At 51.4% G+C, this 18,113-nt stretch overlaps 2 protein-coding genes across 2 annotated transcripts; both read left to right on the top strand.

Annotated features, from left to right (window-relative positions):
* Positions 1-3,038: 3,038 nt before the first annotated feature.
* On the top strand, positions 3,039-13,879 carry LOC122366359 (leukotriene A-4 hydrolase-like). Its single transcript, XM_043338534.1, has 2 exons — positions 3,039-3,249; positions 11,560-13,879. The coding sequence occupies exon 2, from the start codon at positions 11,570-11,572 to the stop codon at positions 13,406-13,408; it is 1,839 nt and encodes a 612-aa protein (XP_043194469.1). The 5' UTR covers positions 3,039-3,249; positions 11,560-11,569; the 3' UTR covers positions 13,409-13,879.
* On the top strand, positions 3,378-17,652 carry LOC122366360 (distal membrane-arm assembly complex protein 2-like). The gene is made up of 7 exons (XM_043338535.1): positions 3,378-3,582; positions 14,255-14,379; positions 14,716-14,898; positions 15,170-15,257; positions 15,548-15,680; positions 16,045-16,210; positions 16,673-17,652. The coding sequence occupies exons 2-7, from the start codon at positions 14,261-14,263 to the stop codon at positions 16,968-16,970; spliced, it is 987 nt and encodes a 328-aa protein (XP_043194470.1). The 5' UTR covers positions 3,378-3,582; positions 14,255-14,260; the 3' UTR covers positions 16,971-17,652.
* Positions 17,653-18,113: the final 461 nt, after the last annotated feature.

Genomic DNA, 18,113 nt, shown 5'->3' with positions numbered 1-18,113 from the left:
CAGGTAGGCTGCTCCTTTCGGAGACGTTCTCTGTCGCCGATGAGGCGCCGGATCTCACGTACCCGCAGCTGCGTCCTAGTCATAGCGTACTTCCTCAGTACGTATGGATGCAGCTGCGGGAACTTCAGCGCAGCAGCCTCGGCAAGTCGCCTAACGACGCCGGGGCCGCGGTCGACATCTCCTCCGTGCATCGTGGTGAACAGCACCTCCAGCTGCTCAACCTCATCGAGCCACCGCGCGCTGGGCACCGTGAGGCCGCCGCGGCTGAGGGTGTCAATCCAGGCGTAGCGCTCGTCACGGGGTACCTCGCTGGCATCGGACGTGATCTTGCCGAGCGTGCTGTCCACTGTGGCGCACTTAGCGGCCACGTACCCCGCGACGTACGCCAGCGCCTGCCTGGAGAGACTGGCGACACCGGTTGCTCCAGAGGGAAGGCTTGCAGGTGGCGGGGCGGCGCCGGCGCTGGCTGCGGGTCCCGGACACGGCTGGCGGGCGGTCACCAGGTTCTCCACCGCGGTGACGTCCGCGTCCGGCACCTCTGGCTCCACTGGCGGCTCGTGGTCCAGGTCCAGCGTCGTGGCGCTCAGGTAAGTCGGCTCCTTCTCCTCCAGCAGTACTGAGGCCCCGGACTCGCGCGGGTCATCGTGGGTTGCGGCGGCCACTGTCGGCGCAGCTCCTATGAGGAGCAGGCGGAGGCGGTTCTTGGCCTCCACTGCCGTGGGGTTGGTGTTCGCCGCACCCATGCCTCTCAACTGAAATAGAAACAGTGGTTGGTAAAATACCTAAAAAAAAAGTCGATTAGGTGGGCATTAAAGGTGCGGGGTATAACTTAACCACTGTGACAACAGGTCTAATATTTATTGTTTTTTACCATTACCGGGTCACCCAGTGAAATCAAAGAAGTGAAACAAAACATAGTTTATCAGAGTGAGGTAATTAAAGTCTATTATAACACAAAAGAGGTGAGTGTGAGTGGGTAACACTTAATATATATAAAAAAGACCAATGTCTTCATTACGAGTAAACCATGAATGTTTATTGTTTAAGGATAGAAAAAATGCCGTCAAAGTACTTATATACACAACCCAGATATGTAGTAAGCTACACATTCGGGCGAGACGTATTAAAACAATCAAATTAAAATAAATTTCAAGGCTAGATACAATACCAGGACAAAGGGCTTTGCGTGATGCAGAGTGAGATATAATGCAGAGTGAGATATACCTAGTGGCTACAGTTTTTGCGCACTCTCCGTAGAAGCCTGCCCAAACGGTCTGAGGAATATTCCCTGGGATTCTCTTAGCAGACATCACCCGAGCTGCCATATCCAGTTAGGTAGGTTGGTAGGTTGTAGGTTGGTAGGTTAGGTTGTAGGTTGGTAGGTTAGGTTGTAGGTTGTAGGTAAGGTAAGGTCAGGTTAGATATGTTTTGTTATATATTTAACCATGAAAAGACAATTGTTGCGCAAGTGAGACATAGATATGGCAGCTCGGGTGACGTCTGCAAAGAGAGTACCTGATCCCCGATGAAAAAACGAAACCGCCCATCCGAACGCAGCATGTGTCTGCCCCAACCAGATCTTGTCGAACCCTGCCACGTTTTGCAGACTGGATCGCTCCCAAAAATAGCAGAATCGTTGTCATTTTTAGCACATGTGACAAAAATAGCATATGATAAAAATGACTGATTGACCAAACCTCCCAGACTGATACAAATTCCTGTGAATCTGCACAGCACAAGAGTAAATTCACACTGCAAACATCAATGGAGAGCCCAGCTATGAGCCAACACATCAGTCAAGTAATCTCACCTGAACAATTTTCATCTGCGACCTGCCATAGGAAATACACTTATGACACAGGTATCGTCCAGCAAGCTTGCCAGGGTCACCCATTCCCAGGGCCTGAATGACGGACTTCGAAACGTACTTGGAACCAATCTTGTTCAATTTTGGCACTTCCGACTCACTTGAAATCAGTGCGTGCCCCCCATATGCACAACGCCGTCTTCTGCCTTCAATATTCATCTTGAAATTTAGAAGCCAAGGCGTACAAGCGCTCAAATCTCGGGCAACATGGCGTCCAAATGGCGTCGGCGACGGAAGTGGCGCACGTCGCCATTTCTAATATACGGTTTATAACAAAAACGAGATAGTTTTCGACAAATTTAGCCATTTTTCGTAAAACCATATGCTTAATGAGGTATATCAATCGAAAGTCAATACGCTAATCTATCTCAATCAACAACTTGTAGAGGCCAGCTCCCTCCCATTTTTCAACTACCTCTTTACCATAGTGCCTTTTTTCATTCAGACATTGAAGCCTTTAGGGGCGAATTTCGCCTTTTTCCGTAGAACCTTAAGCTTAATGAAAATTAACATCTAACAGACAATTAAATACTAGTGCTAATTTTAATTTTTATAGAGGCCAGCTCACTCTAGATTTTTTATAGGAACGCTCTGTCTAAGGGCCATCACTTCTTATCAAGCACAAAATGGCACTTTGAAAAGCGATAATTTAATGTTTTTCTGTTGTTTTCCAAAAAGTTCATATCAAGAGAATGCAAAAATCAATTTCATTTCTAAAAACATCAGAATTAAGTAGGTTCACTGCCTAGATACTGAGATATCCGAGGCTTCCTGAAGGCATGATGTCATACCGTGAAATTACAAATTTCTTGGCAAGAACGAATTTTAATGAGGATAACTAAAAATATGTCTTTATTAAATCGCGAAACATAAGTAATAGCAAAGTATTAGGAAAATCTGTAAAGTAGTTACGTAGCAAGTATCTTGCAAATCATGCTAGCACTAGTTGTCAAGACCTGAACCCGTTGCCTTCATGTTGAAGGAATTTTTCGGTGTTACCTAGTGTTTTTATATACCTTGCGAAAGGTCAAAAGCGACTGTTCATTCATAATTGATGGCCGGAGGTCGGCTTCAACTTTCTATGGCAACCTGCTAATAGAGGAATTTTTTGCTAATTTAGCAGCAAGTTGCCTAGCAACGAGTCGGCTGCCTCCAGCCCTGAACATAAATCACCGCTACAATGCGTTGTATTTCGTATCGCTTGCCCCATCTTCGCTACTTACTGAATTTCGTGCGATTTGCGAATTGACAAAGTTCTCAACTCTCAATTGCAAATGATTTGATTGAGAAGCGATTGAAGATTATTCAGTCTCTTTCTGCTTTTCTGAAGCGTGCGCTGGAACGATCTCCGCTGTGGTCTTCGCCCAGTCTGCTTGCGCATTGTGAGTTTTCTTTTGCATTATTGACGCTTTCTTTTGCCTTATTGACTTCACACACGTCATAATTTGGAATTTGGATATCAATTCGACCCCTGTTCTCAACAGTGGGGATGACAAAATTTTGTTCTTTTCTTCACAACATAATTTTACTGGACCAAGAGTGTAACAGATAAGCCTAACAGCTTTGGCTTTCATTATTTCATAGGGATGACGGTGAAAACAGGGTGCCTGGGGCGATTTGATCAAGGCTTGTGAAATTCACACATGACATTTAGCATGAAATACAGGCCACTACAGGCCTTGGGCCTCCCAAAATTTTCCGTGCATCTTAAGTAAGTAAGTAAGATGTAGAAGGCCCACGGGGGGAGTGAGGATTTCCGAATGTCATGTGACCCAATATGCCCTCCGGCGCCCTGTTTTCACCGGCGTCCTTTCATAGGACAGCACTGTGAGTTGTGGTTGTAGGAAGCAAAGGCTGAGGAGCTTTGTATAAACTTTGGGAAAAACTGTCCCTGCAATCTGCATCAAACACCACTTTTCAATTTTCCATATCTATTGAACACCTGTGATGTTTACTGCTCTAGTTTGACACAGCTTTAGTTATTGCTGGAACTCTTAAATAAAACACTTCTTGGATTTCACTTCAGCTTTCATATGTGCAGGCTGTAGCTAAAAATTAACTGTATTTTTTTCAAATTAAATTTGTAGTTTTCTTTATTTTTCATTTTGAGGTAACAATTAGTTTTGGACTTCTTGCAAGGAGGAAAATAGGTACAGACATTCCCAGCTTTCGACTGATTGGTCATCGCTGACACCTCACAGTTGACAGTGATTGTGATGGCCTGAGTCATGACAGGCAAATTGTAAGGTTGGTGAGAGTAGTCATAGCCTTTTCAAATGAGGATGTCAGATGTGGGACAGATAGTCTAAAATTATGTCGGCCAACTTCAATTGTGCTCTAAAATATCCACTCAATATCAGCCTGCAGCAACTCCTAATGATGATCAAGATCAGAACCTGCATGACATGCTATTCTAAAGTTGTGCTGGTTGTTCTTGCTTTGCTATTTGTAAGGGTAAGCAAGATTGTTGACTGATTAAGGTGGAAATACACATTTACCTACATTCCATTTTACCTATGAGTCTATGAGATGTAACTTTGTAAATTAGATAAATTAGTGTCTTCGTAAAGTTAGTGGTAATTGTTAGAAGTTAGCAGTTAGTTATATGTGAAGCACACACAATGATAAATGATGATAGGTATGCAACTTACAAGCACACCAAAAGGTATTTTGCAAGATTTACTATGACTTTTACAGATAATGGACATGCATATGTGAGGGTAAGCGATAGAGGAAACTGGATTTGGTAGCGGGTTGGCAGCCATTTGCGCCGTTATTCGTTAGAGCTGCGTCATTCACGTCGATGGAGGAAGAGATTGTTTATTTTCCCATCCCTATGCCTACTTGGTACTCAATCGTCGCCACTGTCCGCGCCCATCTCTTCTATCGGATGGTAGTAGCGGTGGGATTGGCCAAGACTTGTTGCGTGGTCGATTCTGGGCCAATCCCGTGTCGGGGCTGGAATGGTGTTTTCTGGCGGGCCGAGAGGAGTTCTTGGTTGGACGCTGTGTGTGGTGTTTGGAAGGGGCTGTGTGCCGAACGATTTTTGTATCTGTGCCAGAAGTCGTATGGAAAATGCAAGATAATTGAAACGTTGTGTTTTCTAACTACGAAGTGGAAAGACGGGACAAGACGGGGCTGGGACAGAACCCTAACAACAGAAGTGGGATTTGACTCAACGGAGCGAGGCAATCCTGGCGCATGAGTGAAATCAAGAGCAAGATAAAAGAGGAAGTTCAGGTAGTGAATATTGAGGATTTGGAAAATAAACCAGTAACTTTGCAATCTGATCTTAACGTAAATAGCCAGACCAGTGAAATGGAGCCATCCGGTTCGGTCTTCAAGCCCCGTGGTTATAAGGAGGGAGAAGACCCTGAGACATTCATGAGGGGATTTACAAGAGTGGCCAGGGCCAACGGGTGGTCCGACAGTCAACAGAGAGCCATCTTGCCGGCACTCTTCGGGGAGGCCCATGAGTGGCTGGCCAGAGAGTTGGAAGAGGACGTCACCCTCACCAGCATGGAGGAGGCGAAGGACCATGTGATGAAGCGACTGGTACCGGCCGAGAAACGACGAGCCTTTCTACATAGGTTCTATGAGCTAAAGATGGCTGCCTCAGATGAGCCTCGGGCCTTTGTAGGAAGACTGCAAACACTGGCAAGAGCTGCTATGCCAGAGCTGAGTGTGGAGGCCCAAGAGCAGTTGGTGGCTGAACAGATTACCCGTGCTGTACCCAGTCAGTGGCGTCTGAGGGTACTAGACAGCGAAGCTACTAATACAGAAGCATTGGTGAGGCGACTTGAAAGAATAAAAACAACCGAAGAACTTCAAAACGAGTTAACTGACACCAACAGGCCAAAGGAAGTAAGAACTGTTTCAGCCAGGGGTGCACCAGACCACCGACGAACATGCTTCAAGTGTGGTCGTCAGGGACACCTGGCAGCTGCTTGTCGGACAGGATCAAGCCGGGATCCTGCCCCGACCTGCTTCAGCTGTGGTCGACGAGGACATCTTGCAGCTGCCTGTCGATCTGGATCAAGCCGGGATGTCACACAGACATGCTTCAGGTGTGGAGGCCGGGGCCACGTTCAGCGACAGTGTCCCTCCCAGCCGGGGGCACAGAGGGCGGAAGCAAGCGGATCCAGACCAGGAGGGGGACAAGCACAGGAGGCATCAGGAACTGTGCGGCGTGTTTGCTCCGATCAGCCAGCGGAGGTCAAGGCAGTCATCTGTCTGAATGGGACGGAGGTACAGGCGGTGGTGGACACTGGGAGTGTGACCAGCATCATCAGCAAGGAGGTGGCTGATGACCTGGAACTGGAGCGGGAGGCGACATCATCTGAGTCCGAGCACTTCGTCGCAGCAAACGGCACCAGAGTAACGACAATGGGACGATGTTCTGTGATGCTGCAGGTTGGTGACACCACCCTTCCCCACAGCTTTGTTGTAGCAGACCTCACTGACTGTGTGCTGATTGGTATGGATGTCCTGCAACAGCTGAAGGCCACTATCGATTGTGGGACAGGACAACTAACAGTTGAGGGCAGGAGTATCCCGAGGTGGTCGACTGTGAGGGCTAGGTGTGCAGTCACATGTGCCCCCTGGGCAGAGACTGTCATGAGTATCCGCAGGGTGACAGTTGCTGAGCCGAGAGTGTTCTACCCAGCCGAGGTGGATGGAGTAGTCATGGCACCCTCGGTACGTCTGGCCCACCAAGCGATCCCGATTCGACTGCTGAACATGAGTGATGATGAAGTCGTGATCCCAGCTGGGACAGTCCTGGGGCAGGATGAGCTGATGGATACGGAGCTGTGCCACATGCAGAAGACAGAGGGTCTGCCTGATGTGTCACCCCTTGCTGAGCCGGCTCGTTCCCAGTTCCAGGAGCTGCTGCAGAGCTACGAGGATGTGTTCTCGAAGAGCCCAGAGGAGGTAGGAGAGTACAACGGACCCCATCAGCTGGTGATCGACACAGGAGGAGCCAGGCCAATCAAGCAGAGGGCCTACCGCACTCCACTGCACCTGAGGAAGCAGCTGAAGGAGCAGTTGGATCAGCTGGAGGAGCAGGGCCTCGTGGAACCATCATCGTCGCCCTGGGCTTCACCAGTAGTGATCGTCAAGAAGAAGGATGGAGGCATGAGGTTGTGTTGTGATTACCGTGCAGTTAATCAGGTAATCAAACATGACTCGTACCCGCTACCACGAATCGAGGACATGCTGGAGGCGACACAGGGGTCAACCATCTTCACGGTGTTAGACCAGCGAGCAGCATACTGGGCGGTCCCAGTGGAAGAGAAGTCACGGGAAGTCACCGCCTTCACCACAGAGTTCGGTCTTCATCAATGGACCAGACAACCGTTTGGCCTGAAGACAAGTCCAGCAACTTTCCAGCGAATCATGGAAGACCTACTCAAAGGAATGACCTGGAAACAAGTGATGATCTACCTGGATGACGTCATCCTCTTCTCGAAGACGACTGAGGAACACCTGCGAGATTTGAAGGAGCTACTTCAGAAGTTCCGAGATGGAGGGCTGCTGCTGAACCCAACCAAGTGTAAAGTGGCCGTAACTGAAGTGGACTTCCTCGGGCATCATCTGAGCACCGAAGGCATCAGACCAGCTGAAGAGAAAGTGGAAGCTCTCCGCAAGTGGTCATCGCCACGGTCAGTCAAGGAGCTGCGGCGATTTCTGGGCTTTGTTGGCTATTACCAGCAGTATATTCCAAACTTCGGAAGCAAGACAGCTGTGATGTCGGACCTGCTGAAGAAAGGGGTGACCTTCAAGTGGACTGAGGAGTGCGAGGCACACTTCCAACTGCTGAAGAAGGATCTGGAGGAGTATCCGCTTCTGAAGTTCCCGGATGTGATGGAGAAATTCACGCTGACGACTGATGGGAGTGGCACTGGATGGGGAGCTGTGCTGAGCCAGGAAAAGGGCGTCATTGCCTACGCCTCAGGCAAATGGACACCGGCTGAAAAGAATTGGTCGGCAACCGAAAGAGAGCTGGCTGCTGTCATCAAGTCGGTCAAGAAGTATCGACACTACTTGATCGGCAAGCCCTTCAAGATAAGGACGGATCATGAGGCAATCCAGTTTCTGCAGAAGTCCAAGCCACCGTCCGGTCGACTGTACCGGTGGTTTGAGAAGCTGCAGGAATACGACTTCACCGTGGAGCATGTACGAGGGAGCTCCATTCCTCATGTGGATGCTCTATCCAGACAAGACGAGCCTACTGAAGCAGACAAGGAGAGCCAGCTGAATGTGAACGCAGCGGAGTTCGTACCACAGAGCGAGGGACTACACCGACTATATCTGAGACGTGTGGTGGACTCAGAAGGTCACGATGAGGATGGAGAAGAAGTGGCTGATGAAGCAACAGTTGAAGCTGTTGTTGTCGGCAGTGTGTCAGCATCAACTCAGGGTGAGGCTGAGTTCAGAGAGGCAACAGCAAGGGATCCAGTACTGAGAAGACTCAGTCTGCATCTACAAGGGAAAGAGCTGAAGTTAGAGGACCTGACTGACAGTGAAGTCAAGGAGTTGAAGTTCTACAGCATGCTCGGAGGACTCAGCCTGAAGAACGGCATCATTCTGAGAGAGTCAAAGGGCCATCAGAAGCCGCAGGTACTTGTACCCCTGAGTCTGCGCACGAAGCTGCTGGAGTTGGCACATGATGTTCCTATGGCAGGACATGGAGGTGTGCGCAGGACGATTCACCGACTGACAGAGGACTACTTCTGGCACAACATGCGACTGGACGTGAGGCAGATGTGCCGTTCATGTCCATCCTGTTTGGCCCACAAGTCCAAGACGACAGCGTGCCAGGAAGGAAGAGGAGCGGTACCTGTGGAGGGTCAACCGTTTCAGCAATGGGCTGCTGATATCATGGAGCTGCCTCGGACCGAACAGGGCTACCGATACGTTTTGGTGGTGACGGACCTGTTTAGCAAGATGGTGGAGCTGTTTGCACTGCGAACGCAGACAGCCGAAGATGTAGCAGATTGTCTCATGAAGGTGATCAGCAGGTATGGAGTAATGAAGTCGCTGCTGACGGATCAAGGACGGAATTTTGAGAGTGGACTGGTACGAGGTCTGTGTGAGCGGCTCAAAATCAAGAAGTTGAGGACCACTGTGTACAGACCATGCTGCAATGGCGTCACTGAACGATTCAACAGGACTCTGTGTGAAATGCTGTCTCATTTCACAGCTGAGGAAGACTGGCCTGGACTACTTCCCTTAGTAGCAGCCGCGTATAACACCAGTACCCACTCTGTCACAGGCTTCACTCCGTTTGAACTGGTGCACGGCTTCTCGCCTCGAACCGTGCTCAGGGCAGAGTTGGACGGAGAGCAGCTGAAGCAGCGCACCTACCAGCGCTACGTGGAGAGTCTACGGGGTCGGCTGACGGACATCCACCAGCTGGTGTCTGAGCGCGTGCAGCAGGAGCAGAGCCGCAGGACTGACGCGCAATCCACCGGAGCATTCAAGCTGGGAGACACAGTGTGGTGCCGAAACTTCCGTGCCGAGAGAGGTGTCAAGGGCAAACTGCAGCCAAAGTTCGAGGGACCGTACTCAATCATCAAATGCAGACCACCGGACTATCTACTCAGAAAAGGAAGACGACGGAGGTGGATCCATGGAGCGCATCTCAAGAGAGCTGATACCTGGGACAGCCGGGAAGTGGCTGTGGAATCTGAAAGTGAAACGGAGCCGGAGACCAGCACAGTCGGCGGGCGACCACAGGCGGTCGGTGCTGATAGCAGGCAGTTCGAGCTGGTGGCGACGGCAGGCGGCCTGCCGTGGGCAGAGGCGACAACAGTGGCCGGAGAACGGCCATGGCCGGCTACTGACGGGCGGCAGCAGGCGGAAGCTGTTACCGACGAGCGGCAGCTGGATGAGACGGCTGCTGACGAGCGACGGCCGGCGGAGGCGGCTGCTGGCGGGCGGCTGCTGGCGGGGACAGCTGCTGACGAGCGACAGCTGGCCGAGGTGACTGCTGGCAGGCGGCAGCTGGAGGAGACGGCTGCTGGAGAGCAGCTTCTGGAGGAGTCGGCTACCGGAGAGCAGCCGATGGACGAGGCAAGCACTGGTGAACGACCGATGGAGTTGATCGCGGCCGATGGACGACCGATGGTGGTGACGGCCGATGGACGGCCGGTGGGGACGACAGTGGCTAACGAGCGGACGCTGGAGACGACAGGTGCTGAGACAGGTGAGCAGCGCCCACAGACGTGTGAGGACGGTGAACGTTTGTCAGTGGCGGCACCTGGGCAGGCGACCGTGGCGCCACCTTCGCGGTTGGTGGGGGCGTCACCCGGGCCCGGTGACCTAGAGGTCAGGGCAGCCGAGACAGTGGTGAGAACGAGATGTGGACGCGAGGTGCGTCGCCCTCGTCGTTTTCTCGACTGACATTCCAGTGGTATGGTGTGATGATACTCGTCAACTATTGTGTGATTGAGACATGGAAGATGCTGTCGGTAGCATCCGGTACATGACGCACCAGTAGTGGGACGTGTGACCTAAAGTTAAGAGTTAAGTTAGAACGATGTTACTGTCGGATGTTTGTTTGATTTGTGTGCACTGTACGAATGCTGCCATACTCCGATTCGTGCGACTGGTTTGGTGTAGCAAAACCAGCGAAGTGAGTTGATGTCACTAGGCATATAGATTCACGTATGACGCGTCCTAGTGAATTTAAGGGAAGGGGGATGTGAGGGTAAGCGATAGAGGAAACTGGATTTGGTAGCGGGTTGGCAGCCATTTGCGCCGTTATTCGTTAGAGCTGCGTCATTCACGTCGATGGAGGAAGAGATTGTTTATTTTCCCATCCCTATGCCTACTTGGTACTCAATCGTCGCCACTGTCCGCGCCCATCTCTTCTATCGGATGGTAGTAGCGGTGGGATTGGCCAAGACTTGTTGCGTGGTCGATTCTGGGCCAATCCCGTGTCGGGGCTGGAATGGTGTTTTCTGGCGGGCCGAGAGGAGTTCTTGGTTGGACGCTGTGTGTGGTGTTTGGAAGGGGCTGTGTGCCGAACGATTTTTGTATCTGTGCCAGAAGTCGTATGGAAAATGCAAGATAATTGAAACGTTGTGTTTTCTAACTACGAAGTGGAAAGACGGGACAAGACGGGGCTGGGACAGAACCCTAACACATATGACTCTTATTGTGTAGTCATCAATAGCCAGAATTCAACTAGGGTATTTTATTGCTTTAAATGCAACTTGCTTGATTGATGTTTTATTTCAATTAAATGACATGCCAAAAAATGTAGAAAAAAAAACCTGAGACTTGAGCCCCTGATGCTAGCAAGTACAGCTAAGTTATATCTGCCAAAAGATTACTTACTGTTTGTATATACATCAGCCAGCCCATAACACCCTGATATTTGTTGCTAGACCTTGCTATGATGGGCTAGTTATATTGGCTGGTGAATGGTGATTTATAAGAGCTGAATAACGCACCTAGTTAAGTATGCTCGCATTGTTTTATGTGTAACGCTTGGAAATATCAATGCAAAACTGTTTCATAGGACTGTATATTTGTTACCTACTACCTATTTCCTATAAAAAGCAATTAAGAAAAAAGTGCAAAAGCTGTCATCTTCTGGTTTGCCACACGTTCCTCCACAGAAGTAATCAGCCGCCGTTTTCAGCGGTGTGGCAAGTTTCAGCAGCGTTCGCGCGTCGTTTCAGCGTCGCCGCCATGGCCGCCACGTGCCCGGACGACCCGTGCTCGTTCTCCAACCCGCACGAGGCGGCCGTCACCTCGGTCCACCTGCGTCTGACGGTGGACTTTGAGGCGCGCCGGCTGCGTGGCGCCGCGGAGCTGCGGGTGGAGCGGCGCGCTCCGGCGGCTGCCGTCCTGCTGCTGGACACCCGCGGGCTGGAGGTGACTGGAGTATGCCGACTGGAGGACGGCGCGCCGCTCCAGTGGAAGCTGGAGTCGGAGCACGAGCACACGGCGTACGGCACGCCGCTGCGTGTCACCCTGCCGCCGGAGGACGGCCAGCCGCTGACTGTGGCCGTCGAGTACAGCACGCGGCCCGAGTCGACCGCGCTGGCCTGGCTGGAGCCAGAGCAGACGGCCGGCCGGCGGCGGCCGTACGTGTACTCGCACTGCGAGGCCATCCACTGCCGCTCTATGGCGCCGCTGCAGGACACGCCGGCCGTGAAGACGCCGTACACGGCCGAGCTGACAGTGCCGGCCGAGCTGACGGCACTCATGTCCGGCCTCCGCGAGGGCCGCGAGGAGGCCGACGGCGCAGCGCGGTGCCGGTTCCGCCAGCCAGTGCCCGTGCCGGCTTACCTGATCGCTCTGGCTGTGGGCGATCTCGAGTCGCGCCCACTCGGACCGCGCTGCTCGGTCTGGTCCGAGCCCGGTGTAGTCGACCGCGCAGCTCACGAGTTTGTCGACACAGAGAAGATGCTGGAGGCCGCCGAGGCATTCTGCGGTCCGTACATCTGGGGCGTGTACGACCTACTCGTGCTGCCGCCGAGTTTCCCGTTCGGTGGCACGGAGAACCCGTGTCTGACGTTCATCACGCCGACGGTGATCGCCGGGGACCGCTCGCTAGTGGACGTGGTGGCACACGAGATCTCTCACAGCTGGACCGGCAACCTGGTCACCAACCGCAGCTGGGAGCATTTCTGGCTCAACGAGGGATTCACCATGTTTCTGGAGCGTAAGATCCTGTCGCGGCTGCACGGTGAGCCTGCCAGGCACTTCTCGGCAGCTGGAGGATGGAAGAGCCTCCGTGAGACGATTCGTACGCGTGGTGCCGATGATCCCCTCACCTGCCTGTCGCCAAAGCTGGCTGACGTGGACCCCGATGATGCCTTCTCGACGGTTCCCTACGAGAAAGGTCACGCGTTCCTCTGGTATCTGGAGCAGCTGGCTGGCGGACCGACGGTCTTCGATCCGTTCCTGCGTGCGTACGTGGAGAAATTCCGACTGAAATCAATCGACAGCGCCGACTTCCGCAAGTTTCTGGAAGAGTACTTTGCTCCGACGCCTGGTCTATTCGACAAGGTGGACTGGGAGGCGTGGCTGCACACGCCAGGCATGCCGCCAGTGGAGCCGCAGTTCGACTCTCAACTGGCGGGCGTGTGCTCGGATCTGTCTGCCCGCTGGTTGGCCTGGAACACTGACGAGCTGTGCCCGTTCTCGGCCGACGACCTGACCCCGCTGACCTCAGGTCAGGTGATCGAGCTGCTGGCTCAGCTCCTGGAAGCGCCGCCGCTGCCGGTGAAGAAGCTGGAGAAGATGCAGGAGCTGTATGATCTGGACGCGCGTGCCAACAGTGAGATCCGATTCCGCTGGTTACGTCTCGGTCTGGCTGCCCGGTGGGAGAGGCAGCTGCAGCCGTCACTAGAGTTCGTGACCGCTCAGGGCAGGATGAAGTTCGTCAGACCGATCTACCGTGACTTGTACGCCTGGGAGGAGGCTCGACCGAAGGCGATCGCGACGTTTGAGAGGAATAAGCCGAATATGATGCACGTGGCCATTTACACGGTCGGGAAAGACCTGCATCTTAGCGAGTGATGCGGAGTGGTGAAGTGAGAGAGACTCTGCTGGGCTGGGGTCTTCAATGGAAGTAGCTCGTAGTGTCTGTGGTGTTTTTTTTCTGTCCAAGCCTTTGATTTCGTGCTCGTGTGTTCTTTCATCTCCGCATAATTGAAAGGCCTTGTGATAATCGTACGGACCGTTCAGCGCTTTTGCTGATGCTATTGTGGGCGATTATCGAATGATTTCAAAACGGTGTGTAAAATTGACCCAATAGCCAGACGATAGCGTAAAACTAAATTTATTGACTATCTTCATTGAAAGCCTCGATAACTCTGAAAATCAATCAGTTGTGTAATTCTAGCTGACTTTCAGTCAGCATCGCAAGTTGTGACTTCGTATGTTTTGTATCTCTTGAACGTAATTTGTAACTGGCTGTTGACTGTTGTTGTGTATGCTTGGTGTCTGGTTTCAAATAAACTAGGTACTTTACCTAACTCTGGCTTATAACCGTGGTTTGGGTATTTGAATGTTGCACAGTCCGCCCCGACAAACAAGCGCCTTCTAACGATGCCTATATTTTTGTGACGACAATGGTGAAAACTATCAACTAGACAAGTAACCAGTTGCATTTACACGCCAGCCATCTTGGCTTTGGATGGCTTAGTTCGATATTGTGCGAACTAAATCGGCAAACTTGCCTTTGTCAAAATAGCTAGCGACAACGATTTGTTTAAATATTGGTCGACATAGACCTCTGTGTAGTTGATCGTAAGTAGATGCCTCCCGACTTCACTAATCTCTACTGGTCCCAGATCGCGATGATTGTCACCTGTGCCGCTCAGTTGGCCTCTCCCTGACCCAGCTGACCAGTTCTGACCCCAGGTCGTGATGCTTGGTCTCCGATGCCGCTCCGGTCGCCACCTGAGGCGTCACCTGACCGTTCTACGCCGTCAGCTGGCCTCAGGAGCCAACCACGACAATGAGAGCCCTTCACAGCGAGAGCGAAGGTGCGTTAGAGGCGTTAGGGAAAAGGTAGAGGTGAAGAGGGTTTGTGTGTTGGACATAAAAAGGGTGTGCGTTGAAGGGGAAATTGGTTTGTGTCAGAAGAAGAACGATGAAGAGAGGAAGGGGAGTACGCATGTATTATTCGAAATAGCTGTTACCGTCGAACGCAGATAACGTCTTCATTCAGCCTGCTTTTCTTCGAGCCCTGTTTTGTCCAGTGTCTCGTCTACAGATCATAGCATAATGCATCGTTCTGCTAGGACCGAATTCACCACGGTGCCCCCAGGCCCTAACTCACGTGATCGGCTACGTTAACCACCCCTCCGGCTTCACGGCAGGATCATGGATGAGGAGGAGAAGCGACACAGCCTCGAGTTCTACAGCGTCTTCGAGCTGCTGAAGCCCAAGCAGGCGTCCACGGTGGAGCTGCTGCAGCGGTTCAACACTATGAAATTCAGCAAGGAGGCTGTCGTGGAGTTTCTGGAAGACAAGGTTAAAGAGAACAGGGTCCTCCAACAGAGGTGAGCTGTCAGCTGCCTGCCGAAGGATGCTGCAGTTCGCGCATGGTAATGTTTGTTTACAAGCTTTGAATCGAACTAAGGCGAACAATGTTTACCATCATAGTTAAATTGCACTTATAATGTAATTGCTCTTGAAGCATCGGATCGTGTTATGAGAATTTTAAGTCAGGCATTGCTCCTTTTGTCGTTTTACTTTTTCCACCTTTGCGACATAAAAACTATTGACTTACTTTTACAAGCATTGACTCTGAATGGCATTTTCCCCGCCCAGGTTCATCGAGGAACGCCATCAGATCCTGGGCTTTGACCTGGCGGCTGCCCACTTTATCATCGCCCGAGGCGGCAGGGTGAGACTCCAGGTGAGGTCACTGACAGTGAATATCTTACCAGTTAATAGAAACAGTTCTAAGACGGTCTAATTGATTATTGATCTGTTGGTGGCTTTCATCCGGTTGTGTAAGATTGAAACTGTCGTTTTCAATGCAGTCTTGTGAATGTCGATCGTGAATGTCGATATCCGGCTTCATGCTCCCTTGCATTTTGCAAGGGGTATTCACTGTCACGAGCGCTATTTGAACGTTCCAGTTTGGTTCCAGCAATGCTCGCTTTTATCTATGTTGCCCCGTTACCTTTTCCCTTCCTCCGCCAGGGAGACCCGCGCTGGGTGACCCGCAGCCCCGAGGGCAGCGTGCCCCTGCCGGGCAGATACACTCACGGCATGTATGTGGAAGAGCTGGACGCCAGTGGCACAGAGATCGTCTACGAGGGACTAGAGAACTTCAGTGAGTCGACGCTGAATTGGTCGATGGGTTGCGTTGTTAAATATTGGGTTCTGAAGCTCCTCAGTGGGTGGGACATTTGGAGAATTTGGAGACTAAATGACGTTTAGATGAGTCAGAGTGTAGTGTAAAATGCGATGATTTAGGTATTATTTGTATGAAAAAAACGTTTACCAGGAACTCGCAAATCGTGGTGACGCATCGTCATAAAGCGCAACAGCCATGTTATTTGACCAACCTCCGTATCCCAACTGGATTCGCCCTTGGATTTAAAGGCAATTTTAGTCCTGTGTGTTGTCATTGACACCCTTCAGACGTCCTATCTGAAATACATGCTCTCTCTGACCCTCCCGCACTGCGCTCACAGTTCGTCTATCGAAGCTGCGCGCGCTGTACCTGCGCGACTGTCCCTTTGTGGACGACTGGTGCGTGGACCGCGTCTGTGGCGAGTACCGGCACACGCTGCAGCACCTGGACCTGAGCGGGTGCCGGCGCGTCACAGAGACCGGCCTCGAGGGCGTGGCGCAGCTCAAGTGAGTCGGCGGGGGCGGGCTAGACGGGAGAGGCGGGGCGAGTTATGTGAGTGTCGGCACCGCTACGTGGAGTGAATATGAGTCGTATTCGTGTCATTGGACAATACTAATCAAAATTATTTTGACTATTGTCCAGCATATGCATTGATTGTACATGAACACATGTTTTACACATGTTATACAGCAATTAGAATTAGTCTTAGGGTTTTGCGACGAATTGCTTTGTTTTTGCATTATGTACGCGCTTATCAACTGTGACGTAGCGCGTAGTAATGTTCCTCCCTATCGAGTAACCAGATCATCGTTATTTGCCTGAGGTTGATTACTCTCCTCTTTATACGACTGTACCGGTCGACTGGCCCGTTAGAAATAATGCACTTGCCCTCTTACCACAATGATCTGTCCTTCGATTCACTCTGCGCGCTGCTGAGCACTCACCTTGTCCCGGCTCTCTCGGTGCAGGGAGCTGAAGACTCTGACGCTGGAGCGCATGGATCACATCCGAATCCTGCCGTACATCTGTCTCCTGCTGGAGGACGCCATACCTGGCCTGGAGATCCGAGGCGTGGACGTGCTACAGCCTCCGCCGGACGACATGCTGGCCGCCGCCGAGAGCCAATCGCAGCTCGAGGCGCCCGGAGGCGACCAATCAGACGCGGCGGCACAGGCTCCGGCCGATGCTCAGAGCCAATCAAGTGATGCAACACAGTCCGGCTCGGCGTCAGAAGGTCAATCAAAACCGGGGTCCACAGCGACGTAGTTTAACAGCCCGAGGGTCTGTCATTTTGATGGTATGTGATGTACGTTGTATTCACGAGTCAAGAAAAATGACGTACTGTAATGACTAAACCAAAACGGTGACCCACTCGAAGGTCGCCTTGTGAACAATATGTCGCTACCCACGGGTAATTTGCAGTGTCTATCGGCTCACCAGGACGGAGGATATGACTTTTTCCGTCATTATGTGGCTCTCGATTGCCTTTAAGTTGTTCTGTTGTGTCTGAGTGGGGTCGATCACGAATGATCCAAGTGATCACCAATGATCGGTCGAGACTCGGCGAGTGTCATAGTGTGGCTGCTAGGTTTTGTACTGGCGACGATTCAATGCACTTTTGTGTGTCGTATCGGACTGTTGTTTGTCTGATTTCTAGTTGTCTCGTCAAATTTACAGGCCCGCAGACCTTTTTCGTGCACAGATGTATGCATTACGCGTAGTTGCAAGTCTGATGGAAATTGTTCTTGCACGGCGACTCTCCGGTGACTTTATCAGCGAACTCTGTCGATTAGGGAATGAGGCTTGTTTTGAGTCCAGAAGACAGGAGAGCGCTTGTTGGCGTCATTAGCTTGCTCTGCCTGTCGGTTTGCAGTTTGCACTTTTAAATACCAATATGTTTTGTTATTTTGCTGGATGTAACGGAAAAGGAAACACGTTGAAGATGAATGATCCTACGCAACGATTCTACGCTGCGTCACGTAGAATCGCCGACCTGCGACATGAGATGGTACTTCGACCTTGGATGGCAGATTCTTCATATCATCACGTAGAGTCTTTGCCGTCCGGAATACTCTAAATACGGCCTAAGCAATGTCCTGTCCATGGATGAAGGATCCTGTCGGTCAGAAGACGATGTGACTGACGGTTTACGGTAGCACCCTGGACGCCCCCTCCCCCCCAAAAAAAAGCAGCGCTGACACGTGTGCAATAAGCTCGGGTGGGCATTCAATCACTCTACACAAAAGGCACAAACGAAAAGGTTTCGCCACATTGGCCTGGGATTCCTTATCCTATGAGGTTGCGTTTGCAAAGATATTGGAGAATATTCGTGTTCGTGTGGAGCTAAAAACTTGCCACTCTAAAGGCCACATCATTTTGTACAAGGCTTTATATTTTGCATTGCCTGTA

This window comes from Amphibalanus amphitrite, unplaced genomic scaffold (assembly GCF_019059575.1).
Source record: "Amphibalanus amphitrite isolate SeventyFive unplaced genomic scaffold, NRLGWU_Aamphi_draft 000800F_arrow, whole genome shotgun sequence".
NCBI classification, from domain to species: domain Eukaryota; kingdom Metazoa; phylum Arthropoda; class Thecostraca; order Balanomorpha; family Balanidae; genus Amphibalanus; species Amphibalanus amphitrite.
Note: the sequence above shows the minus strand (reverse complement) of the source record. Positions and strands in the feature narration are given on the sequence as shown.